Genomic DNA, 27,022 nt, shown 5'->3' with positions numbered 1-27,022 from the left:
AGATGGCCTCAAGTTGCACCGACGCAAGTTCAACGACGAGAAGAATGGTGTGACAAATGAAGCCTGGCTGTGTCCCGCATTAAACCACTTCCACAACGCGTCTTAAGTGTCATAAAAGTAGATTACGGCTTGCCATACCATACGTTGTAACTATGAGCAGGACACCGTAAACTGGGGGTAGCCTCGGGAGCCACGTGTGGCCTGCAGTGTCCTACTTTATTCTAAAAATACAATTCAACAAAACCAAGACAAATAAAAAGAACACCAACAATTGTGGAGAGAAAAATGTGAAATGTTGATACTAATGGTACTACCAGTAACAATATGCTTGGTCAGCTGTATCACAAAGCTGAGATATAGGCGTTTTTTAGTAGAAAAAAATTAGTATTTATAAATAATTAATAAAATAAATAATTTTAATGATACGTTTAATAATGTAGTTTAATTTGATTTTTTTTGTGAAGTTTTTTTCCTTATTCATTTTGCAGTACTGAAGTACTTTAAATACAACGTTTTACCATAGACAGAATGAATAAAACTAATTCATTGTGTAGTTACCTTCTGTGCCATAGAGGGCGCAGTACAATAACTGTGGGACATGGACGTTCACTCAGGGTAACGAGGAAGACAAAGCGGAAGTAAATGTGCTCCGTTTCCTGGGTGAAGATGCCGGCATGTAAATAAACATGTGTGAATGACTTTGAAAGCTTTTACCGCTCAAGACGGCTCATCACCGCATAACAAACATATCAAAGGTACGTTTATCGTGTTGAATGTACTCGTAAAAGACGACAACATCGTGTAAAGCTTCACGGGAAAGCTTGGTGGCAATCAACCGGCCAGAAAGGAATAGTCACATGAAAAAGGCCACTAATATTTTAGTATTAGGAATTAGTAAGGAACGCTGCTATGAGCAATGAATTACAATACGCTCTAAAATGTATTTGACTTTAGGAGTTCAATGAAGCCTATTCAGAGACTTATTTGTTTTTTAGAGCCTAAGATGTTTTTGTATTATACTGACAATTTCTCAAATATTATGAATGAATTTAGGCTTTTTTTATTGACTGTAAACATCTATACAATGCAATACAAGCGTTTCAGTTTTTAATTGAACAACTGAAATTAACTTTCAAAATACATATTCATTTACAGTTATATTGCATATATATATAATCCTTGCTTCGTCTACTTTTTTTTTTTTTTACACTGTTGGGTTCTTAAAGATATTATAAGCAGATCTTCAAATTGCACAAAGAAGAAATGGGATTCAGACACCAAATGTTTTGAACAAGCAAAACAAACATTTAAGTGAAATAGGCAGTTCATCAGCTGAGCAAAAATTTAAGACCATGGCTCAAAAAAACCCTGAAACCTCCCCGAAAGTATATAATATATACTATATACATATACATATATGCCACAACATAAAACACAGTTGTGTTACATGAAAATAACCATTTATTTACAAACAAAACACCATGAACAATTTACAAGGAAAGACGCAGGCCGAGTTCTTATTCTTATTCTGCCACCTCGTTTTTCCATTTTAAAACTGCACCAAACCTGCTCTCCTCTATTGTGGACTTTCATCATCACCACAAAAAAATGTAAAAGACGTCTTTGGGAGTGAAGTTGAAAAAAAACAGTACTTTGGTAGCGAATGTAAAGTTGGATGGTAAAAATACTAAATACTTGAATGCAGTATTCTTAATTTTTTGTCTATGGAACACACAAATAGAAAATAACATGTTAGCTAGTGTAGAAACACTCTCTAAAGTATACTTGCCAAATATTTCACTAGGAATAAATAGGGTGGAAAATATATCCACTATTTCTTTTGAAATAATTGTTGACATAGTACATTGTCATGACGATACAGACTTTACAATGACTTTTTTAAGCTTATCTAGTCATTAGTTTAGTGAATTATTGAATAATAATCATCTCTTTTTTGCAGGATGGCTTCTGCACGCGTGGGACTGTGCGCTCGACGCAGCATCATCTCTGGATTTGATGGCCGCGGCTACTCCACGTTCAGCAAAGCCTCCAACCAGCAGGAGCAAAGCAGCAGCCTCCCAGTGTTTCAGTATGTGGGCCAGCACAAGAAGCCCAGCCACAAAGTGTTCGTGTGGGGCTTCAGCTTCACCGGAGCGCTCGGTATTCCCAGCTTCGTCGTGCCGGACAGCGGCCGCAAGAAGCCTCGCAAATTCCAGCTGACGCCTTACAGACTGGAGACCGCAGAGCAGGTATGTAAGCAGGCCGCACGGCTTCTGGTGATTTTTCTTCCTGAATGCTAGATGTGTGTGCTGGTTTAGATCTCCTCAGCAGCTTGTGGTTACGGCTTCACCCTCATCGCCTCCTCCACCAAAGACGTCACCAAGCTGTGGGGCATGGGCCTGAACAAGGACTCTCAGCTGGGATTTCAGCGCACGCAGCACAGCCGAGGTAGGTCTACGCTGGTCTTTTTGCTCCAACATAACATGGCTTCCTTACAAAATGAAATAGTTAAAATGGGTACTATATCAATCAATTTTATTGTGCGGTAATCCCCCCTTTATGGTACTTAATTAAACACAACCCCTTTGCTATTAAGTAGACCAAATCCCGTATGACTGCCATATATCACACCGTGTCTTCCTTAACGTGTCCCATATCCCGCCTTTGTAGACGAGAGCTACGACTACGTGCTGGAGCCATCGCCCGTGGCACTGCCCCTCGCCGAGCCCCTGCGGACCCGAGTGGTTCAGGTGTCATGTGGCCGGGCTCACTCTCTGGTGCTTACCGATCAGGAGGGAGGTGCGTGACTCTCTGTTTGCTGAGTGGAAGAGAGTGTGTGTGTGTGTTGTTAATGGTCTCTTTGTGAGTGTATGTGCTTGTGTGTGTGTGTGTGTGTGTGTGGGTGGGTCCACGCGCCAGCCCAAGTTTTCATGTTATCATAACAATCTGTTATTATGTGTCCGTCCTCTACCAGTGTTCAGCATGGGCAATAATTCCTATGGACAATGTGGACGACGTATAGTGGAGGACGAAGCCTACAGGTGTGTGCTCATTCATTTATTTTACATTCACGGAGCTCATAGGACACACCTACCTGCATGATTTAGTCACCGATACATTCAATGCAACAGCTACACATACGTTGGATACATTGTTGTTCCCTACATTCATGCTTTTAAAAGGGGCAGTTTTATACATTGTGGTTGTCTACACCATTGTAGTAAAAATAGAAATTGATGAAAGATACACACTGGGATATATTGTGCTGGTCTACAGCCTTTTTTTTTTAAGTGGACAATTAGAGACGTATGCTAAAACCCTACATGGGCCCACAACAAATACATTCCCTTTGTTTTAGCGCCGTCTGCTGGCGCAGTATAGAAATGGCACCTCAAACTCTGGTTTCCTCCCACATTCCAAAAACATGCTAGGTCAGGGGTGGGCAAATATTTTGACTGGTGGGCCGCATTGAGTTAACAAAATTGTTCGGGGGGCCAGAACATATATTTAACACATACACATGCACACACACGCTATTTTATGCTTATAATTTTATTTGTCTAATTTTATCTGTAAAAGTGTTGTACTATTAGGTGTATGTTCTCATTTTTTCAGGAGCATTTTAAATATCAGACCACATCAAACTATGTCATTTCATTTAATTTATTTATTTTTACTAAATAAGAAATCCGACGGGCGGCACGGTGGTCTAGGGGTTAGCGCGCAGACCTCACAGCTAGGAGACCAGGGTTCAATTCCACCCTCGGGCATCTCTGTGTGGAGTTTGCATGTTCTCCCCGTGCATGCGTGGGTTTTCTCCGGGTACTCCGGTTTCCTCCCACATTCCAAAAACATGCTAAGGTTAATTAGCGACTCCAAATTGTCCATAGGTATGAATGTGAGTGTGAATGGTTGTTTGTCTATATGTGCCCTGTGATTGGCTGGCGACCAGTCCAGGGTGTACCCCGCCTTACGCCCGAAGACAGCTGGGATAGGCTCCAGCACCCCCGCGACCCTCGTGAGGAAAAAGCGGTAGAAAATGAATGAATGAATGAAGAAATCCGTCTTGCAAGTCATGTTGCCAGTTTGTATGTTAAAAGTTGAAATACTTAAAAAGCAACTGGAGGACCGGATTCAAACACTTGGTGGGCCGTATTTGGCCCCCGGGCTGTAGTTTTCCCACCCCTGTGCTAGAGCAATTAGTTTGGGTAAAGGTACTTTTACATAATTCTTATATAATTCAATAATTAGGGCTGTCAGCGGGAATTTCCTTTAATTTTTTTGGAAGTGTGATGAACGTCTGCACGTCCTGTTTGACCCTCGACCCACACCGTAGTTTAGGGGTGGGCAAATATTTTGACTGGTGGGCAGCATTGAGTTAACAAAATTGTCAGGGGGGCCAGAACATATATTTAACACACACACACACTATTTCATGCTTATAATTTTCCTTGAATTATTTGTCTAATTTTATCTGTAAAATGACATATTTTAAATATCAGAACACATCAAACTATGTCATTTAATTTAATTTAATTATTTTATATATTTTTTTTACTAAATAAGACATCCGTCTTGCAAGTCATGTTGCCAGTTTGTATGTTAAAAGTTGAAATACTTAAAAAGCAACTGGCGGCACTCACAGCACATGGGTGCTTCTCTATACAATCTACTCTCTTATCCCTGATGTTTATATAGTATTGGTATGCTATTATTACAGTAATAATGATGTCAAGCAATGAGATTTTAATTACTGTAACTGTATGGTTGCAATTGTGTTTACTATCATGGGTCATGTCTTCATTGTTACTATTGCTATTGGTAAGTTGGACTGTTTCATTCCACTGATATCATCTCCAGTGTGACCCTTAGCCATCATTGACATTTAACTGTTCTGTTTGTCACTGTTGTTGTTTTGGGAATTCTTGTTGCTGCTGTTTTTGTCTCTCCCTCTACTGCCCCCCCCCGCCCCCCCCCCCCCCCCCCGACCCCACCTTTCTCTTCTCTCTTCTTCTTTTCTGTTCTTCTTCTTGCTCCGGTCCGGTCGTCCCAAATGGCATAACAAAGACATCAAATAACGGCAAATAAAATTTCATGGTACAGGGAAGTTGTAGCCAACACCTTTCCTGACACAGAGCAAATCTGTCTAGCATGTAAGGGCATTTAGATCAACAATACTATCTGCCCCAATGGCTGGACGGGACAAAAAAAAAAAAAAAAAAAAAAAAAAAAAAAAAAAAAAAGCAACTGGCGGGCCGGATTGAAATTCTTGGTGGGCCGCATGTGGCCCCCGGGCCGTAGTTTGCCCACCCCTGTGCTAGGTTAATTGGCCACTCCAAATTGTCCATAGGTATGAATGTGAGTGTGAATGGTTGTTTGTCTATATGTGCCCTGTGATTGGCTGGCCACCAGTCCAGGGTGTACCCCGCCTCTGGCCCAAAGACAGCTGGGATAGGCTCCAGCACCCCCCAACTGCAACATATCATGAAAATGAGTTGTGTTCCATGAGTTGTAAAAGTGATGCGTTGTGTTGTCCCAACAGCGGCAGTCACATGCTTCACAAGATGGAGGGTGTGGGCGGCAGCAAGGTGGTCCAAGTGAGTGTCTGCCAATAAGAAGACTTTATGTCTGAGGTGGCTCTTACCGGTGTCTTCCCTCCTCCCCCTCTAGGTGGCCTGTGGTCAGGACCATAGCCTCTTCCTTACGGAGGGGGGCCAGGTGTACGCTTGTGGGTGGGGAGCGGATGGACAGACGGGTCAGAAACAAAACAACGCGGCTTTGTTTTGCATTTATTTCATGTGCATACGTACATTGCAGGTGTGGGACACCACAATGTGTCCTCCACGCCCACCCAGGTGGCGGGGGACCTGGCGGGGGTGGCGGTGCAGCAGGTCAGCACCTACGGAGACTGCAGTCTGGCCGTGTCCAAAGACGGACAGCTGTACGGGTGGGGCAACTCGGAATACCGCCAGCTGGCCTCTGTCACCGAGGCCACGCAGGTGAGGAGGACCAGGCTGTCCAACAGGGGGCAGTGTTTTCATCATTGGACACTCATGGTTATTCATTCATGTTGCAATTCATGGAAATACATTTTTCATAGGAATATTGCATAATTATTATAAGAATGGATTCATTCATGAAATTCATTCAAAAAAAATGCTGTTTTTTTCCTGGTTTTGGTGGGGCACTGTGCCAAGTTCCTCTAATGCCTGCTCCTTTTCAGATCAACATTCCTCGTCATGTCCCACTCGGAGGCTGTGGGAAGGTGGTGCAGGCGGCATGCGGGGGCACGCAGGTGGCCATCCTCAACGGTAAGGACACAATATTACACCCAAACGTAGCGACGTGGTTACGTTTAAAGCGTATTTTCAGGAAAAGCATAACAAACCTTGTCTCTTCCAGAGAGAGGCGAAGTGTTCGTTTGGGGATACGGGATTCTGGGAAAAGGCCCCAAGCTGTCGGAATCCTCCACTCCTGAGATGATTCCACCCACGCTGTTTGGACGCTCTGACTTTAACCCCTCGGTCGGCGTCACCAAGATCCGATGCGGTCTCAGTCACTTTGCAGCTGTGACGGGTAAAAATGTCTTAAAAAAAATTAAAATGGCTTTAAATTCATTTGTCTTGATGCTTGCAGATCGCGGCGAGCTCTTTGTGTGGGGGAAGAATGTCCGAGGTTGTTTGGGCATTGGCAAAAGAGACGACCAGTTCTTCCCATGGCGTGTAAGGAGAGTCACACTTAAATGTTTCAGATCAGCGAACAAATGTAAATATCAGTCAAAGACAACACAACTGAACACAAAATGCAGTTTTTAAATTAAAAGTTTTATTATTAAGAGAGAAAAAAATCCAAACCTACATGAGCCTGTGTGAAAAAGTGATTTTAAAACATACCTTTTAAAATACAACTGAGATTCTAAAGATTATAAAGTCATTGCTAAAGCTTTGGGACTCCAGCAAACCGCAGTGAGAGCCATCATCCACAAATGGCCAAAACATGGAACAGTGGTGAACCTTCCCTGAGTGGCCGGCCAACCAAAATAACCCCAAGAGCACAAATAACATCCAAGAGGTCACAAAAGACCCCGCAACAACATCCAAAGAATTGCAGCGCTCACATGCCTCAATGAAGGTCAGTTCAGGTTCATGACTCCTCCATAGGAAAGAAAAGACACTGGGCAAAAACGCTGAACAAAAAGAACATTAAGGCTCATTTCAATTTTGCCAGAAAACATCTCGATGATCCCCAAGACCTTTGGGAAAATACTCAAATTTCAACTTCTTGGAAGGTGTGTTTTGCTAGAGCAAAATATGGTGGTGGTAGTGTGATGGTCTGGGACTGTTTTAGGACCTGGAAGACTTGCTGTGATAAATGGAACCAGGAATTCTGCTGTCCAGCAAAAAAATCGTGAAGGAGAATGTCTGAAACCAACTATGGGTTCTGCAGCAGGACAATGATCCAAAACCAAATGAAGACTTTGGAGTGGCCTAGTCAAAGTCCTGACCTGAATCCTATTGAGATGCTGTGGCATGACCTTAAAAAGGCTCCATGCTGGAAAAGCCTCCAATGTGGCTGAATGACAACAATTCTGCAAAGACGAGTGGGCCAAAATTCCTCCACAGCGCTGGAAGAGACTCATTGCAAGTTATCACAAACGCTTGATTGCAGTTGTTGCTGCTATGGGTGGCCTAACCGGTTATTAGCTTTAGGGGGCAATCACTTTTTCACACAGGGCCATGTGTCTCTCTTAATAACAAAAAGTTCTATTTAAGAATTTAATTTTGTGCTCAGTCGTGCTGTCATTAATATTGACAATATTGACTAATATTTCTATTAGTTTGATGATCTGAAACTGAAAACTAGGCCGTTTCATTTGGTTTCAATAATTGTTAGTGTTCTTGCTTCAGTGAGGATAAGCAGCATAGAGGATGGATGGATGGATGGAATAGTATATGTCATGGATAAAATCATACACAGTAACAAAGTGTTTTCATGGCAGGTGACCGTCCCGGGTCATGTGGTGGACGTAGCGTGCGGTGTGGACCACATGGTGGCGCTGGTCAAGTCCCTTCTTTGACGCCTGAGATGAAAGGTTTGTGAATCTGTGCTCCCGCTGACGTTCAGGGCGCCTCAGGAAGACACTTAGTCTCCAATCCAAGCAGATGCTCTCTGCGGGGAGACCTTTTTCGCAAACGTGGATTACATAAGCTGGGGGGGGGGGGCAATCCCAGATGACAGAAAACACGAGCAACCTGCAGAGAAGTTACTAGAGCAGAAATGGCGCTCGGTGGAGGGTGAAGGTGCTCATGAAGAACCTCTAAATGTGTTTACTCAGCTCCAATCCAAATGACAGGTGATACACCTGCACTCATTTCCCGCTGATGTGCAGCAGGCTCCGATATCAACACACACATCAGCCAAATCATGCTGAGTCAGCACAATGACTCAGCATTTCTGCTAAAACACATTACCGTAGAGTGCAACCCAGGAAAACCATTGTAGCATTCCCAGTTTGGACTCAAGTTTGCCACAAAGTCACACTGAGGCGTCACCTGAGAAAATAAGAAATAAAATATGACTCTTCAATGTAAATTGTTATTGTTACATATAAATGTACAGCTACCGTCTGGATTGCCAAAAAGCTACAACTGATAAGAAAATGAGGCAGAGGAGGCCGCCATGTCAGCAGTTTATTGATTAAAGTAGACATTGGGAACAGATAATAGTGACGGACAATCAATCCTCCGTTGGTAAGCAAAGACCGTACAAACGACGCAAAACTCACAGCTCAACAAAAATGGAAAAACAAAAATGTGGTTTAGTTGAATCTTTTTATCCCCTGACACACAAAAGTCTCCAAACGAAAATCCAAGATGGTTTGAAATGGACACAATCAGTAGAAATGTCACCTTCTTGGTATTTGAACACTGACAGCATTCTTGCAACTAGTCGGGTCTGAAGAGAAGAACAGGTGTTAGGTGCAAAGTGTGCTGAAGAAGCTCAAAGAAGCAAAAGAAAAGAAAGGTGATCATCTGTAAATGTTAAGACCAATAGTATAATCTCCCATTCTTGCTAAGATCTATAGCGCTCCCGCCTGTTTTCACATCAGTACAGCAGGCCTATTGGGATTGAAAAGGGGGCTGGGGGGGGTCCTGCAATAAAGTGCAGACTGGGGCAAGTGAGGTGGGGGGAGGAGGGTTGGGGGCGAAGGGGCAGAGCGTTACCACCCCCCCCCTCCTCGTGTGAATGTTAGCTTATTAAGTTTAGCACACCGTCACATGGTCCAAAGTGGCTCAGTAATACATGACTTCAACACGCAAACGACGACATGGTCGCCAGGTCACACTGGGAGCAACATCCCTTACATCACTTTAGCTCCATTTAGGCTTGGCAACTGTCCACAAAAACACAAACATACAATGTACGTGTTTGGAGGCGCGAGCAGCCAAAGCTAAGCTAACTTTTTTTATATTTCATATTTTTTATTTAAGGGCAACTTCGATACTCGCCTAACCTTTTGCCGGTAAAATAAATAACATGTGAAATGTTTAGACTTGTTATTGTTATGGGAAAAAGTTAAGCTAACTAGTGTGACTGAATCCATATTTCTGCCTTTAAACTTCAATTTTCAACCGTACTCGGCTAGCATAAAATCTAAAAATGCATGCTAACAATTTGAAATGTAGCCATACAGTCGCCCCTCGCTACATTGCGGTTCAAACATCACTGCCCCCCGCTGTATTGCACTGTTTAAAAAATGAATAAGCCATCGACTACGGCCTATTATGAGGTCAAAAATATTGTGTTATATGTAGTATTGTGGTCACTAGCCGTCCGTAAATTTCCATGGATGAGATATTAACACTGCAATGAGTTAGCCACGGAATGTCCGCCATGATGGAGTGGAAAACAGTTCTCCCATTCCGTGGAGAAATGGAAAAACACGTTTTTGAATTCTTACGCCGTCACCCCCCCCCACTCCATTTGAAATACTGTCTCAAGTTTAGAACAAATAAATTGGAGGCTAACTTGTTAGCTCAGTAGCTTGCTATATGCTATGAGTGGCGGCTGTCTCTTATGTCCGTTCCTGTGCATTGTTTAACAGCGATAAATGAGGGATGACTGTAATTCATGTTAGCATGGTAATGTTTATTAGCATTAGCTTGTGAGCGTTTTTTGGGTCCATTGTGGACATAGTGTTACTAAAACCTTGTATTACTGTGGCATACGGTGGACGTAATCGGTGGCGCTAGCACCTTTTTGGGTTGAGCTTAGCTAATTATGTTTTTAAAAGGTCAATTTCATACTTTTTGAAACAAAAATAAATAAGTACAATTTAGTGAAGACATTTTCAGGGATTTAATTCTTGGTAGAATTTAGCTGATTTTGATCATTTTACTGACTAAATTTTTCTCCCTTGCTAAAAAAAAAAAAAATTGGAATACAATTTTACCCAAGAACAACGTGCTCATTTCATAATCATGTAGCTAAATAACCAATTTCAACCTCAGCGAGTGTATAAGTGAAAATGTAAGCATTTTGTGTGGTAATGTCTAAACTATGTTAGCACACCGATGTTTATTAGCATGTCATGCTAATGTGCTACTTAGCAGTAAACAGCTCGATTTGATGAAGGTTGGCGGGCTAACCGATTTCAGACAAATATTTTGGGGGTGAAAAAAGAAGTAGCATACGCATGAGTCACATTTGTTTTCACAATACAAAACATATTGAATGGAAAGTTAGCTTAGCCCAAGCTACCAATAAAACATTAAAAGCAACATCAACAAAGGAAAAAAAAACTGAAAGTCTTGCAGAATCTTTCCTTCCAGATCAAGTAGTCACCATATGGATTAATGCTACATATTTACCCGCTAAATCCTTCAGTCGGGGGAGTGACTTGTTGCTCGCAGTGTGAACGCATCAAAACATTCATCGCTTATTTCACGTACATCCCGACAAAAGTGGGCGCCTCAGAGCTGTAACAGCAATTATTCGTCCAGCGACGCAGGACGCTGCCGTAAAGGAAGCCCACCATCTTCTCTTCACGACAATCGCTGGAGTAGCAGAAGTGTCTGGTCTTAAACTGCACTTAATCGGCGCCGCCGCACCTCTGTTACGGCTCTGGTACTACCTACAAAATTAGCGGTAGTTTGAAATTGGTTGGTGGTTTAACTTCACGTTTCAACGCCTTCGACGCCACGCGTTGGCCTCCTTCAATTGCACACGTTTTTCACCAAAAAGGCATCATCACTTTCGGCATTCAAACAAAAACATCTTGGCACTGACAAAATGACCTGACCTAAAACAAACTAAAGAAAAAGGTTGAGTTGTAATATTTCTTTTGAGAGTACATTCGTCATCCTTCCACTAGAGGGAGCTGGAACTAACACAGTAGGCATGTGAGGGAGAGAAGCAGCGTCAGAGAGGACAGTCTGGTCAGCTAAAGCAACAACTACCAGGGTGGGCCAGCACGGGATGCTAGAGAAAAAAATGGCCGAACAACAAAGGCGAAAACCCCGCCCTCTTTGTGGTTAACGCCTTCCTCTCGGAGCCGCTCCTCAGTAGTCCACTAAGAAGCTCTTGGCACTTTTTGGAAATGATAAACCATGGAGTTTCTTCCCATTTCGCTACGCCGTGCTCTCCGTCCTCAGCGCTCCAATCACGCTCTGGATGTTCTCTTCGGGAACCTGCGAAGACACAAAGCGGATCATCCATCTGCCGGCCGACATTTACAAAAAAAATCCCCATGGCTCACCAGGGCGTGGTCAAACTTGAAGGTACTAATGTAGTAAGCTGGAATGTCGGCAGTCGCCAGCGGCTCCGATATCTGAGCCACGATGCCGCACTCGTCTGAAGAAGACGTGAAATCACACCTTGGTATTTACCAGCCCGCACAGAAACGAGGCCACGTTCCAAAAACTCACCAAATCCTAAAGGTTGTCCCCCGATTCGGACCATTTTCCATAGCTCACCAGAAGCGCTGGTGAAGAGGACGTTGTTTGGAAACCTGGACATAAAAAAAGACAAGTCAATAAGGACAAATCCAATCAAATGCTAACGTGTGATTAGAAACCACCACGGTGACATTCAGTCGTTGTTCAGTAGCTGTGGTCTGCTACAGTCAACGAGGAGGAAGTAGCTAGGTAGCGTTAGCATTAGCAAGGTAGGTAGGTGGGTCTGTCTGTTCTAGTTTGCTTTCTGTGGCATCATTTAGCTAGCTCTCATTCTGTTATCTTCCATACTGATGCTGTAGCGTCAACAAGCTAACTAGCTGGGTGTGTCTTTCTGTTGCTTTTTTCTTCCTTTTCTTAGCTAGCTAGTGATCATGAAAATGAGTGGTGCGGAGTTAACCAGTCGTTACCAGTGTTACTAGCATCACCCTAGCCTGGTTTGCTCCAGATAACCAAAGTTGGTGGTGGTCTTAAGTTAATCAGGAACCAGGAAGAAACATAAAATTGGGTTTGTTAGCTAGGTGTTGTCTGTTATCTTCAACAGCAAGATACTGTAGCGATAATAAGCTAGCTAGGTGTTGCTTTCAAAAATGAAAAAAGAACAAAATATTGTAGTTTACACTTAGAAAAATAGTTGACTTTTTTTTCAGATTTGTGGCAGCGTGCCATTGGTCCAAATATCTTCTATATCTATTTGCAATCCCCCCCAGCACAGATGAGACGAGCAGATTAATACAATGAAGGTAACCTTTTCGGCAGTGGCTCCTTTTGCTAACCTCTGAGTGGTCTGTTCGTCCATGACTAAAGAGATATAACCTTCGATCAGCGAGAAGGAGAAGAAGCGGATGTGGCTGGCATCCTCGCCGGATGCTCCCGATTCCTTCGGCCTGGAGAAAAGATGAAATAGTTCTAGCGTAAAAGGTTCTAGGTCCTAGGTTCTGGAACTAAGATGAGCAGTGGCTCACCCTCCGGAGTAGAACATGACGTCCATGAGGAGGGTGGCTACTGAGGGAAGCGTGTCCGGGTCCAAGCTGGTCACACAGAACATGTTGCTGGGGCTGGATAGTGGGTGAATGATGGGACGGGGCACTGGAGACGGGGGAATGATCATAAATAACGGAACCGCATGAAGACCCGGCGGTGGAGGTTGGGCTGGACCTACCCAGTTTTGGCTTCACAAAGCCATTGGTCACGCCCAGATTATGTGCAGCGACCGTCTCGCCATTGACCACCCGCAGTAAAGTGAATTCGGAAGACAGCGTGTGCATGACCATGGGCAGGTCTCGCTCTCGGACCTAAAGACAAAACACCAAATAAACGCTTCCATCCTGATTGTATGCACATAATGGAAAGATATGGAAACCGGATGTCTGAATCAGACAGGCCAGCGTCCAGACAGGAAACAGTTCTGTGTTTTGTGATCCTCTTTTACTATGTATCAGACTGTCAACACTGACACAGATTCTACCCTCCACGTACAGCAACGTACAGCAAAGCAATCAAAAGACCCCCGGTGGCCAGAGAGGATTTCTTCCCAAAGGTTCACCATGTTGAAGACATGTATGTCCCCTCATAGGAGCACGACTCACCAGGATGAAGTCCGTCTGATACGTGGACAGCATGAACACTGAGATGTTGTGGTCGGCCAGCGGTGCAATGACTGACTTGGCTATCTTGGTGACACCGATGGGCTGCGAGGTGGAGGCGTTGCCGCCACCCGACACCACGTTGAGTGCCAACCACGTGGCATCGGCGACGCTGATGTGCTCCGACTCTGGCAGCTCTGGGGAACGAAAGGGACCCATGAAACACAGCATTGCTGCATTACCAGTAATGGTTTGTATGTCCATAGAGTCTGTTTTTTATAAAAATACATCATCTCCATGTCTTCGTTTACTTCACTTTTTGAAATTCCAGCATGAAAGGACAAAGGCTTCGCTACACATCTGAAAATAAATAAATCCATCCCTTTTCCATGCCACTTGTCCTCACTAGGGTACAGGTATGCTGGAGCCTATCCCGGCTGACTTCGGGCAAGAAGCGGGGTACACCCTGGACTGGTCGCCAGCCAATCACAGGGCAGCTTCTGTTGCAATAGAGTGTGTTAGCATGTTAGCACTGTAGCCAATGTCCATTTGTGATAGGGATTTGAACTTACAATCGTGACTACACGTCTCTCTCTTTCCTGCATGTTCTAGCATGTGACGGGACACACCTATTTCAACTATAAAGCTTGAAAAAAAAACACAAACAAAACAACAACAATGTTGTATTTACTTAACTGTAAACCAAGCTACTGCAACATTATTATAGCAGCTAACACAAATATCTACTTTCTGGTGTAGTGCAGCAGAAACACTTGTTTCTATTGCTCTCTGGTTCTACCATATCTTACTTATTGTGTGGAAATATGGGCTAATAACTATAAAAGCAATCTTCACTCGCTAAATGTACTGCAAAAAAAGTCAGTAAGGATAATTCATAATGCCGCCTACACCAACTACTAACTCCTTATTTCTAAAATCACAAATACTTCAACTTGCTGATATAGTTCATCTTCAAACAGCTAAAATAATGCATAAGGCTAAAAATAAGCAATTAGCTAAAAATGTCATCCAATACTTCTCTACAAGAGAGGAGAAATATGATCTCAGGGAAGAAGTACATTTGAAACACTTCTATGCTAGGACTACGTTATGCTAGCCATAGCATTTCAGTATGTGGAATCAAACTATGGAATGGATTGAGTAAGGAAATCAAACAATGCACAACGATGAGCCAATTCAAGAAACAATACAAGCAGTTGATGTTTGCTAAATACAAGGATGAAGAGTCTTGAACCAGTCATGATGTGCTATATATATCACTATATTGACATGCACTATGGTACCCATTATGGCATTGGATGCTCATATCACCGAGTACTTCCATACAAGGTACATTATTTAAAAAAAAAACCTTAAACTGTATTATGGAAAGCAGGAAGTGAACAAATGTAACAGTTAGTGATTGTAAAAGTACCAGATGGAGGGGTAGGATTTAATAAGCTTTGCTTCTTCCTACTCCTTTTGGACATGTGGAACTGGGAACTGATTATGGGATGCACTCAATTGTAATCTGATGTATGTTCAAATGAAATAAAACCATTACCATTACCATTACTTGCTGGCGTAATGAATAAGGCTAAGCAAACATGACGTTTAGCATCACATACAGTAGCGATGCTTGTGTTCCTGTTGGCATCTATACAATGGGCAAGAGTTGCGTCAAAAGTGAATCAAGTGCACAGTATCGCTTCTTGGAGACAAACACAGCTCATCATTAGCTTAAAGCTACACACATAAAAGCGTGTTCTCAGTCGGGTATCCTAAAAATATGTGTAAACTGTAGAATCCAGCATAAAACCCTTCCATGACACTATTGTGGGACTACTGTGGGATTCAAATTGTTGATAAACACTGCCATATGGGAGCTGTTAGCGTTGGTGCTAGCTGGTCTAGAAGTGAAGATGGTCAGGCTTATCAGGTGGGTACAACATTTCACAGCAGTGTCATGACTCCTCAACCACCATGTCTAGAAGGTGATGACCATTGTAGATGAAGCGAGGTTCATAAACAGAGGCGGTTTGCCCATCCCATATTTTCCTGAAATCAGCTGTAGAAAATACCTGTGACAGTTACGCAACAAACAGGCCATGGTCTCCAGGGAAACGGAGGAGAAGGGGTTGTAATGACATGGTGGATTCACTCAAAGCCAGCGCCAGCTTGGACCCACATCCACAGTGACAACATGTGCTCAAACATTACTGGGTTACGCTGTCACTTTTTTGTCTTGATCTGTGGTTGCTGCAGCAACTGTCCAGGGCAGGCTCACCTTTAAAGCCCTCCTCGTCCACAATGATGGTGTAGTCCTCTGGGGTCTCTGTCAAGCTGAAGAACTTGCACCTGAGTGAGGGGAAAAAAAAAAAAGGAAGGTGAGGTCACCTAGTGGATACAGGACGCGTATTTACGACCTTAGAGCCCGACTTGAACAAGTCTGGCATCTTGTCGGGTCTACTGCTTTCACAAAGCATCAATCTGTCTGCTTGGTGGATCAAGGACTTATATGAGGCTGCAAATACGCCCGTAAATGTTGGTACGGTCCATCAAGGATTGTGCACATCAGTGGATTTGTTTTACAAGTCAACTAACACATTGCTCTAATAGATTTTGTTTTCTGTGTGCTAAGGCTGTGTGGAAAGTATTTGACTTTTAATGAGTTAAAGACTAAACCAGGAAACTGTCATGCGAGTATTCACACTTCAGTGTTGGTTCCCTCAAAAGACAACCCATTCAAAGTGAAACACCACAGTGACTGGGGGGAGGGAGCCAGGATTCAAACGCCAACCTTATTTCTTTATTGGTGTCTTCCATCCATCCATTTTCTATGCCGCTTATCCTCACTCGGGTGACAGGTATGTTGGAGCCTATCCCAGCTGACCCTGGACTGGTGGCCAGCCAATCACAGGGCACATATAGACAAACAACCATTCACACTCACATTCATACCTATGGACAATTTGGAGTGGCCAATTAACCTAGCATGTTTTTGGAATGTGGGAGGAAACCGGACTACCCATGCAGGCACGGGTAGAACATGCAAACTCCACACAGAGATGCCAAGTGGAGAATCGAACGACTAGTGTCTAGTGAAATGCAAAAAGGGCTTGCCAAATATCAGATCAGCAGACTACATATGTACATACATGGGGGCGAGCATGTTGGCCACACAGTCAGGAGATCGGGAACCGGATTGGGATCCGGTATCCGGATCCAGTACTCCGGTTTCCTCCCACATTCCAAAAACATGCTAGGTTAATTGGCCACAGGTATGAATGTGAGTGAAAAGTTGCTTGATTTGTTGCTTTACATAAAAATAAGACAACCTAGATGGGTTTGAATACTGATCCCTTCTGCTACATGTTCTTATTCTGTGTGAGTTCCAATAATATGAACTTTGTCTATATGTGCCCTGGGATTGGCTGGCGACCAGTCCAGGGTGTACCCCGCCTCTCCCCCAAAGACAGCTGGGATAGGCTCCAGGATACACCTGCAACCCTAATGAGGATAAGCAGCATAGAAATTGGATGCTCATCCAGCGCCACCATTTCCATGATGAAAACACACATCGATCTAGCCATTGGGTCGACTCTGGCAAACGTTTTTGCACTTTTCAAACGCTGCATAGATAGGAACAAACCATCATTTGACTTTGATTTTTTGATGATTTTGAATTGCTCACCAAAAGGTCAAAGAATATTTACTTCAACTCATAGTATGTATATTTTAAATGATAAGTGAGTGCTAGCAGCAATTTGGCCTCATGAGTGAAAACACGCCAATGTGAATGACGGCACGAAAAGTGATGGTTTGTAAAGGCGAACGCCACAGTCCCAGTGTGGGAATATTTGAGTTTTAAACCGAATGAACACAGATGAACCCATATGTCGCATTTGTTTGAAAGTAGTGACTAACTTAAACGTACACCTCCAACACAACCATCCTGTATTTTTCCCAGCTGGGGAAAAAATACTTTCGAAAAAAAAAACAGTCAAAGCTTACTGAGGCGTTTGGTCGACGAAGTATATAAATATAAACAAACATCGCAAAATGGTGCGCACTCACAGACAGTGTCACTTGCTACACTGCAGAAGAAATGCAAGCTTTCAATACGGTTGAAAAGCCGACATTTTGGAAATGTTAGACAGACAGTGGGAGGTTCCTGGGAGAACGTACGTATATGTCACACACAGTAATTCCTTGGGAGAATGTTTAGCACAGCTAACGTCAACATGTTGGCGTTCCATGCTGCCACGCTGTCAAATGAAGTGGCTACAGATTTGTATATGGCGTGTGGCTAGTCTTGCGATTTTATGTTCCCCTGTTCTTTCTTATGACAATTCTCACCCCGGAAAATGTGTTATTGTGAACTGTAATGATGAGCAGTGAGCTTTGACAAGCGAACAATACCACAACAACAGATTAGCAGATGAATGCACGCCATATTTTGTCTTTACGGTGGAAAAAATGACAAGAAGGTGACAGTCCTCCGTCATGTGTCATTTTATTGTGGACAAATTGTTCCTTGCGTCATTACAAGGTCTACGTAACCACACGTGGTTCTTCTGTAGCCCGAATACCATTCCAAGATACTAACCCAACGCTGCATTAGTCAAATTCCCAGCATGAGTAAGGAACTTCTCAAGGAGTCTTTGATGGCGTGTTGTTGAACTCTGCACGACCTCGTCTCTTTCCCAACAACAAACATTAATGACATGAAATATTTGTGGAGGGCAGGGAGGGGAGTTCCTCAATTTGGGAGCGCTACGGAATCCCGTTGAGAGCTGACAGACGTCCCTCACAAATACAGCCGCTTATTACTGTTTCTGCTACTTTATTTAGCGCCAACGTGTGTTTTAGGTGTCTAAAACAGGACTTTTTGGAAAACTTACAGCAGGACATACACTGGCCGCTTAGTGCTCTTTTTTAATTCCTACGTTTCCCAGAATAGAAGACACACCTTCCTATTCAAGGAACATTTTTGCTAAATTCTTAATAATTAAATCTGCTAAATTATGGTAAGGGCTGGGCTGTAAAAAAAACTATTTACCTGGGGGCTGCTAAAGCTGGATGAAGTATTCTGTCCGCGTTTCAATGACACAACAAAGCTGACACAAGTATAACTGCTGGTAGCCCTTAAGTGTTGGTAAAAAGCTGGCAATACTGCCATGCTAACTTTGCACGGAACAGGTTTGAGTGCTGTGCAAGCAGACGGTGGTCGTATGTTTGATGTTGCTTAGGTGATGAAGTTAGCAATGCTACAACACATAAACTGACCTCTTCACACAAATGACACAAAAAGGGGTCCACCATGTATGCTGACGTGGACACATTTTAGTAATAATAAGAACACAGTCGGCGGCACGGCGGTCTAGTGGTTAGCGCGCAGACCTCACAGCTAGGAGACCGAGGGTTCAATTCCACCCTCGGGCATCTCTGTGTGGAGTTTGCATGTTCTCCCCGTGCATGCGTGGGTTTTCTCCGGGTACTCCGGTTTCCTCCCACATTCCAAAAACATGCTAGGTTAATTGGCCACTCCAAATTGTCCATAGGTATGAATGTGAGTGTGAATGGTCGTTTGTCTATATGTGCCCTGTGATTGGCTGGCGACCAGTCTAGGGTGTACCCCGCCTCTCGCCCGAAGACAGCTGGGATCGGCTCCAGCACCCCCCGCGACCCTCGTGAGGAAAAAGCGGTAGAAAATGAATGAATGAATGACAGTCACCATGTTCCACTGTATAATACTCCATACACAGAATTGTAAGAAAATGATTTTTTTTTTTAAAAAAAAGCTAAGAATCTATGTGGGAATCCATCAAATTTGTTGCACAGGACAAGCCAATCCTTTCCATCAGGGTTGTTGCAGAGTTATGAGTCTTTGAGTCATGGCGGTGATGAGTAGTATGTGTCACCATTGCGACCTCATTGCAGTAGAAGCCAGCTGGCTCAGCCTACTTCTGATCAGCTGATTCCACTTGTGTCTTCAACTCGCATTAGTGTTTGACACACAATGCTTCTATTTTCATTCAAACAGCAAAAAGCTGAGAAGTACGCAAGATAAAGAGAGAAATGAAAAGGTGGAGGTGCTGTGGTGAGAAAGGAGGCCCAATAGGAGAATCCAACAAAGCGATAAGGCTGAAAGTATGCTGCTGATGAGGTTTATCGGGTGGGTGGGTGGGTGGGTGGGTGGAGGGGGGGGGGGGGGGTTACAGAGGTAGCCAAGGTTGTTTCCTCAATAAAATAGAGGAAGTGAGGAGATGGGGTTGTTGTTCTGAACTCTTGTTTCAGCTGCCATTATATATCCTATATAATCCTATATTATATTATAACTGTCACTGTAGGATCTGGTCTGTGCATGTGCAAAACGCGTCTACCAACCATATGTGTACTACGCATGTGCAACATACGACATCAGACTAGATAGGTTACTACATACATACACTAGTCAGACCAGATAGGTTTCCTTTTTGTTTTTTTTTTTGGTGGGCTCTGGGTTGTGGGGGAGCCTTGACCAAGGGTTTGGGGGCGGGTCTGGCCGGTGGCTCACGGGCGGCCCCTGCTATTTGCCGGTGTCTGGTTGGCCCCCTCTGTCTCTGTGGTGGAGACGGGTAGGCGCTGGGGCGGAGGATGGGGCATTCACTTTTTACGGCTGTTGGGGTGTCGCTTCTCTGGTGGGCTCTGCTGTGTGGTGTGTGTGTCACGTGCCTTGGGGGCGTGGTTGTGCTCTGCCTCATGCGGGTCCCGGTTCTCCAGCAGTCTCTGTGGTGTTGCTCCCTGGGCTGCCACGGTGATGGATATGTCGCCGGGTCGCGGCCCCTGCGGTTGTGGCAGCTGCCTCGGGGCGTGTGGTTTGTCCGCAGCTCTTGATGGTCTGGGGGTGGCATAGCTGGCGCAATCTCTGGTGGGGCCCCTGCGTGGGGTGACCGGAGGCCCCGCTCGGTTGGTCGGTAGTGCGGGGTGGGTGTGTGTGGGCCCCCGGTCCTCCCTGCTGCACTGCAACACCTCACATACATGTAAGTCCTTGGGGGGGTGATCTGCAATTGGTTGTGCCAGGGGTGAGGGGTTTCCTGGTGAGGGGTTTCCTTGTGGATGCCCATTTGTCCTTGGCATTCCTCTAGCTTGGTCACCCTTCAATTTTAACCGCACCTGAGACACTAAGTTCTGGGGGGGATCTGGGCAGGCATGGGACCCACCATTGCTCAGCTTCCCTCCACTTTAAATTATTCCATATGATACATGCACACACACATAGGTCAGCCCTTTGGTGCAGGCGTAGCGGGCTGGACCGGCCTTCTGCCTACCCCCACGATTGGCCCGCTGGCTGCTGGGGCGTGGTGGCTCGCTCAGGGTGCCCTGGTCTGCGGGATGTTTTGGTCTGGTCTGCCTGGCCTTCCTGGGGGTTCCACTGGAGCCAGCTGATGCTGGGGATTGCCCGAGGGGCGCGGTTGGCGGTACCTCCCTTGGTCTGTCCTGGGTCGCGGGCACCTCCGTGCCCTTGAGCGGTCAGCGGTCTCCGGGCAGTGGGGTCCATGCTGCTAGTGGCCTGAAGTCTGCGGTGGTGGCTGCTACGGGGACCGGGCTGTGTGTTGGGATGGGGCCTGATCTCGCTTGTGGGGACGGGGGCCTGGGTGGCGTGTGGGGTGCATCCGCCTCGGAGTCGGGCCTGCTGGGGGGACGATACTCTCCTGTTTGGGTGTCTGCTACCACTGGTCTCTATGCTCTGCTGCATTGCTTTCCTTGTCTTTGCCCGTCCCCGGTCTGTCTTAGGGCTCGTCGGGGATGGTTCCCCGGTATGTGGGTGGTGCGCTGCTGGTTCTGGGGGCAGGTCGGGCCTCCCGATGGATGGTGAGGTCCGTTGGTGCCCTAGTGCTGGTCTTGACTCCTCGGCTCTGGTGCTTGGCCTCCCCGTGGCTTGGAGCTGTGGCACTTCCTCTCTGGGGGTGAGCTGGTGAGCTGCACCCACGGGGTCGGTGGATCTCTGGCGGTGGAGGCTTGACCTGGCTATGCGGGGCGGGGTTTACTGGGTGGCAGAAGGCGGTCCCTCTCCTTTTGTCATTCTCAGTGACAATTACACATTCACACGCATTCACACATATGAGCACACTTACACACACATGTATGAATATATACACAGAAGTACACACCTCCATATGGACACTCACAGCACATGGGTGCTTCTCTACACAATCTACCATCTTATCCCTGATGTCTATATGCTATTGGTATGCTATTATTACAGTAATAATGATGTCAAGCAGTGAGATTTTAATGACTGTAACTGTATGGCTGTAATTGTGTTTACTATCACGGTTCATGTCTTCATTGTTACTATTGCTACTGGTAAGTTGGACTGTTTCATTTCACTGATATCATCTCCATTGTGACCCTTAGCCATCATTGACATTTAACTCATGCAGTCCTGTTTGTCACCCTTGTTCTTATGGGAATTGTTGTTGCTGCTGTTTTTGTTTCTCTCTCCCTTCTGCCCCCCACCACCCCAGTTTCTCTTCTTCTTCTTGCTCTGGTCCGGCCGCTCCAAATTCGCATAACAAAAACATCAAAGAACGGCAAATAACATTTCATAGTACAAGGAAGTTGTAGCTTACACCTTTCCTGACAACAATCAGATCAACAATAGTATCTGCCTCAATGGCTGGACGGGACACAAAAAAAAGAAAACAAACAAAAAAAAACCCAAAAAACTAGATTGGTTATTAGTGCATACATACACTAGTCAGACTAGATAGGTAACTTGGTATAACATTACTGTATTGATCCTCTACGGGAGGATGCATGTCAAGACAGGAATGGTTTTGCTCTTCAAATGATGGTCGTTGGGATACAATGGAGTCCAACGATTATGGTTTGGGTGGTATCACCTCCGATAGTCATGGACCCACCTGAAACCGAGGTGGCTGTCCATATTGACTTGTCTGTCCTCTACGTTAAGGTTGAGAAACCATCTCTGAACAGAGGGGAAGGTCTGTGACACCCCCTTTCTCTCACAGACAGTGCTGTCCTTTCATCTCTTCCTAGAAGATTCAATCAGTGAACTTCTCAGTTCTGAAAAAAACTCCAGCTGTTGGTATGCATCGGAATCCATCTTTGCACTCTGCTTACAGCTGTTTACATTCAAATAACACAGCATTTTACGTACGGTTTTATACGGTTTATTACCCATTACCTGGATCGCATGTGTCACCCACGTCATAAACATCACTTTGTAGCGGTCATATGATATCAGTCAGCTGACAGGAAGCGCCCCTCCTGATTCGCTGTTGCTGTTCCGTAGCAAAGTAAATAGAAATGAAACTTTATTACTCTGATTAGAGATAAATAACTAAAGTTAACCATTCACTTGTAGCGACTAGGGGTGCCACGAGACACCATACAATTGATTACTTGAAAGAAAAGTACAATGAAAAAAATTGTTGCATTCTACTGTACTCATTTAACTACTTTACACTCTTCTGCACTCTTCTGTGTGTATGCTACCGGCTCCGCCTCCACCTACCAACTGACAAAAGGCTCACTCTGTTCATGCCGTTGTTCTACGGGTGTTTTCTACACTATAATTCCATAATTCATTGGAAAATGTGCCCATGTGTTCATTCTATGGTACGAACGCACCAAGGTGCTGAAACCAATGCACAGAGTGAACCCTCTGGTTTGAAGGTGGGAGATGAAGAAAACAGACAATATAGAGGCTGGCAAAACCACCCAGTTCATTTTCATTTCATTGTGTGCTTATTTCATTCATTTATTATCATCCCAGACTTTGCGCCCACAAGACACTTTTTCTGAACTCTTGGTGAATAAAGACTTTCGAAGCATCCACATGCTGGTAAAGTCATTTAAAGCAAAGAGCCACCTTCATTATGTATAAGAATATGATTTTTGAAAAATAAGAAATATCACGGCACGTGGTGCCACTGAAGTGCTGCTGTTAAAGTCTGCGGGTGAAGGAAGTGACTCCGGCCTTCCACATGTGCAGAAACCGAAACCGAAATGTTTCTTGTATGGAAAGAAGCGCCTCTGCTTGTTGTAGCCAAGTAGTGCACCCCCTCGAGATGTGATTATCCTGCAATCGCTTCAACACAAACGATACCGAGCTTGGCCCAATGAGCTGCAGTATACACTTTCAACAAGCGAGTCCATTAAGCTAGCAACAACAAGGAAATGTTTGCTAAAAGTGGAAGATCCTGACAAAATGTATGACCAACAGGATCTGTAAAATGACCAAAATGCAGAAATCCTAAAAAAAATCCCGACATACAAAAGTTGCAATGCTGGTGAATAAAACTTGACTTCAACCTCAGATCTAATGTGAAGTCCCACATTTCGGGATTAGGCCAACATTTTCCAGTAAAACTCCGCCTCTGACGTTCTATTATGGAGTTGCGTCATCACCTCTTTTTGCCTCTAGCGCAAAAAAGGAGTATAAATACATCGTTGGGAGTGAGCAGTCGGGTTGGAAAAAACTCAATATAAATACGCCTTTGTATGAAATGAGTTCATTACCATTGTAAGGTGGCCGATTGCAAGTAGCGTCTTCTGTGAAGATGAGCACCACGGTAGCCTCAAAACAACTGTCAAATGACCTGAGAGCAAAGACTGTTCACCATCATGGTCTAGGGGAAGGATACAAAATCTAGCTCAGGGATTTCACCTGTGAGGAACGTAGTGAGGGAGTGGAAGACCACAGGCACAGTTCTAGTCAAGACCTGTAGTGGCAGGCCAAAAGAAATCTCATAAGCAGAAGCCAAGGATGCTGAAAACAGTCAAACTCAACCCACAGACCAGATCCAAAGACCTACAACATGATCTTGGTGCAGATGGTGTCACTGTGCATCCTTCAACTATCCAGCTATTCTGGGAGAGTCACGCAGAAGAAGCCTTTTCTTCTCACATGCCACAAACGGAGTGGTTTTAGGTATGCTAAAGCACATTTGGACAAGCCAGCTTCGTTTTGGAATAAGGTGCTGTGGACTGATGAAACTACAATGGACAATTTGGACAAAACAAGGGGTGGTATGCGTGGCGGATAAAGAAACACTTGCTACCCACAGTAACATTTGGTGGTGGTTCCATCATGCTGTGGGGCTGTGTGGCCAGTGCAGGTACTCTAAATCTTCAAGTTGAAGGTGGCACTGATTCCAGTCAGCAGATTGTTGCCAACAATGTTTAAGAATCAGTGACGAAGCTGAATTTGTGCTGTGATTGGATACTTCCAACAAGACAACGACCCTAAACACTGCTCCAATTCTATTAAACCCGACTCAACTGGAGACGTTTTTAAAGAGGAATGGTCAAAAATACCTTTAACCAGGATCCTTTAACCAGAACCTCATTGGAAGCTGCAGGAAGCGTTTATTTCTGCAAAGGGAGGATCTACTAAATTTTGATGTCATTTTTCTGTTGGGGTGCCCAAATTTGTGCACCCCCCTACTTTGGTTTAAATAATTATCTGTAAATCCGATGAACTTCATTTCCCTTCTCATCTATCCCTGTGTTGGTCTGCTATATGATATCTTTAACTGAAATGGCGGATCCCAACAATCCCAAGTCATTTATAAAGGAAAATATTAAATTATCCGGGGTGCCCAAACTTTTTCATACCACTGTATGCTCCAATCCTGGCACTAGCCACGTTTACATGAGGAGTTTTTCCTTGTTCCAAATGGAATCTTTCCGAATGACTTTTCCGAAAACAATGGCATCCATGGAAAGGAATATACCAATGCCTTGTCTACATGCACCGCTATAATCAAACAGCATAGTCAATGGGGCATGCGCAGTAAAGCGTAAACATCAACATCACGTGATACCGACTTCCCTGAGTTTTTCTTTCACTTCCTGGAATAACTTCGAATTGCCAGTTTTTCCTTCGTCCAGTCTTGAAATTTAGTTTGGATCAACAACAAAGTTTCCACAGCAGTCCAACGCCGATTGCTGGCCTCCATTTTTAAAACTGAAGAATGTCTCGAGCTGCGTGTTACGTCATATCTGAGCATGCGCTGAAAGAACGCACCCGGGATAAATTTAAACATGAAAAGATCAAATTCAATCTTGCTAATATTTTACAATTAAACTCGGGACATGTTTTATATAGATATATATTTTCTTGTGAATGGCGTACAGAAGGGTTTAGATTCTGTTCCACAGATGGCGCTAATGCACACGAAAGCTGCTTGCCAACAGCCAATGAACAACAGAAGACAAAAAAACATGACGAAGAAGAACGCACCCTGACAACGTTCCGTTTGAGTGGGTACACGATACCTCAATCGGATTGGGGAAAGGAATATTCCACCCCTGGGAATCCGATTATATGTTCATTCGGATTGGCACTTTTCTTTCAGAATAAAGTGTACACAAAGGTTACATTCTTTCCGTTTGAGCAAATAAACCAAATGCAATTGGAATATTTGGGTCCATGTATACATGGCTATTGCTAATGAGCCGTTTTCTCTACATCTGACCATCCCAACTACTTTTTCTGGGGCCTGTCATGTTGTCACCGATGATGCATGCCAGTGTGATACAGTCACAAGGTTTAAACCTTTCTAATACTTTCCATATGCAGAAAAATAGTGTTGAAAATGTCAGGATAAGAAATAAGAAGGATACAAAGTTGGGGGTTGGGTGGAGGGTCATGTCCACGACGGGCCCACCACCTAAAGTAGGCTTTGAGTTTTGGCCCCCCCCTCAATTTTGCACCCCTGCCAAGGGAACTTAGCCTGCTTAGGCTCATACTGTATTAAGAGCCCAAAAAGGTGAATGATGAGGCGGCTAAAACTGAAGGCCTCATCTTTTTGGATTGAATGGAGACTACGAACGCCACACAAAGCAGTATAACACTACACTGGCTTACATACAGTAATAAAAAGACACACACCCCCCCAGGCTGGCGTCGACCCAGCCACAGATGGTACAAGGCTAGCAAATGACAACAAGGATATGCCTGGAAAGCGGTGCTAGAACAAACAGCCTGTTAGTGTCTTTCTTTTTCTCTTTAAGAAAACACATTTAAATAGGGCTTATGATGCGTTCAAGGCACCACCGGAACTAGCTTCAATGACACAGCTAGCATTTTTAAAGCTCGCCACTTCACATTTAAAGCGTCTTTTATTCGTGTGCATAGTTATCATGAGTGACCTACCTTGTTTTGGAGGCCAGGAAGGCGAGTTTTATTAATCCGTGAGTGCAAATCTGGATGCCCTCTTTCTCTATACTCGCCACTTTCAAGCTGTGCTCTAAAATGTGAAGCTCCATCTTTTACGTCTTCTCATTGGAAGGGGCAGCTAAGAAAAACAACACAAATAAAATGACAACAAAAGCTATGGACTTTCAAATGAGATGCATAAATAAATAAATAGTCTTGACAAGCTAAAGTCGTAGAGACAGAGAGGGGCAGAGGGTGGAATAAAGAAAGCAGAGGTAAAAAAAGAGAGAGAGAGATAGAGAGTG

The 27,022-nt window shown here is 44.3% G+C and overlaps 2 protein-coding genes across 3 annotated transcripts; one reads left to right on the top strand and one right to left on the bottom strand.

The window, feature by feature from the left end:
- The first annotated feature begins 620 nt into the window (after nucleotides 1–620).
- Nucleotides 621–15,050, top strand: rcc1l (RCC1 like). Of its 2 annotated transcripts, XM_058087451.1 has the most exons (13): nucleotides 621–755; nucleotides 1,961–2,249; nucleotides 2,319–2,448; nucleotides 2,671–2,799; nucleotides 2,975–3,041; nucleotides 5,543–5,597; nucleotides 5,671–5,755; nucleotides 5,818–5,999; nucleotides 6,224–6,311; nucleotides 6,403–6,576; nucleotides 6,637–6,722; nucleotides 8,000–8,092; nucleotides 13,531–15,050. In XM_058087451.1, exons 2-12 carry the CDS (start codon nucleotides 1,962–1,964, stop codon nucleotides 8,075–8,077), a joined length of 1,362 nt encoding a protein of 453 aa, XP_057943434.1. In that variant the 5' UTR covers nucleotides 621–755; nucleotide 1,961; the 3' UTR covers nucleotides 8,078–8,092; nucleotides 13,531–15,050. The 2 variants fall into 2 exon arrangements, with proteins under 2 accessions (XP_057943434.1, XP_057943433.1); XM_058087450.1 differs by lacking the exon at nucleotides 13,531–15,050 and having other exon boundaries at nucleotides 8,000–9,145.
- Nucleotides 8,678–27,022, bottom strand: castor2 (cytosolic arginine sensor for mTORC1 subunit 2). The gene is made up of 9 exons (XM_058087452.1): nucleotides 26,715–27,022; nucleotides 15,828–15,898; nucleotides 13,544–13,737; nucleotides 13,117–13,249; nucleotides 12,920–13,043; nucleotides 12,731–12,841; nucleotides 11,928–12,010; nucleotides 11,759–11,853; nucleotides 8,678–11,690 (listed from the first exon to the last, which is right to left on the bottom strand). The coding sequence occupies exons 1-9, from the start codon at nucleotides 26,825–26,827 to the stop codon at nucleotides 11,631–11,633; spliced, it is 984 nt and encodes a 327-aa protein (XP_057943435.1). The 5' UTR covers nucleotides 26,828–27,022; the 3' UTR covers nucleotides 8,678–11,630.

This window comes from Doryrhamphus excisus, chromosome 11 (genome assembly GCF_030265055.1).
Source record: "Doryrhamphus excisus isolate RoL2022-K1 chromosome 11, RoL_Dexc_1.0, whole genome shotgun sequence".
Taxonomy (NCBI): Eukaryota; Metazoa; Chordata; class Actinopteri; order Syngnathiformes; family Syngnathidae; genus Doryrhamphus; species Doryrhamphus excisus.
This window is presented reverse-complemented; position numbering and strand designations above follow the sequence as displayed.

Excerpts from the sequence above, each read along its gene's own strand:
- castor2 (XM_058087452.1), bottom strand. The coding sequence starts at position 26,827 with ATGGAGCTTCACATTTTAGAGCACAGCTTGAAAGTGGCGAGTATAGAG. Across the intron at positions 12,011-12,730 it reads GACGAACAGACCACTCAGAG|GTTTCCAAACAACGTCCTCT; the intron begins GTTAGCAAAAGG and ends TTTTATGTCCAG. Across the intron at positions 11,854-11,927 it reads GGGACAACCTTTAGGATTTG|ACGAGTGCGGCATCGTGGCT; the intron begins GTGAGTTTTTGG and ends CGTCTTCTTCAG.
- rcc1l (XM_058087451.1), top strand. The coding sequence starts at position 1,962 with ATGGCTTCTGCACGCGTGGGACTGTGCGCTCGACGCAGCATCATCTCT. Across the intron at positions 2,449-2,670 it reads GCGCACGCAGCACAGCCGAG|ACGAGAGCTACGACTACGTG; the intron begins GTAGGTCTACGC and ends CCGCCTTTGTAG. Across the intron at positions 3,042-5,542 it reads GTGGAGGACGAAGCCTACAG|CGGCAGTCACATGCTTCACA; the intron begins GTGTGTGCTCAT and ends TTGTCCCAACAG.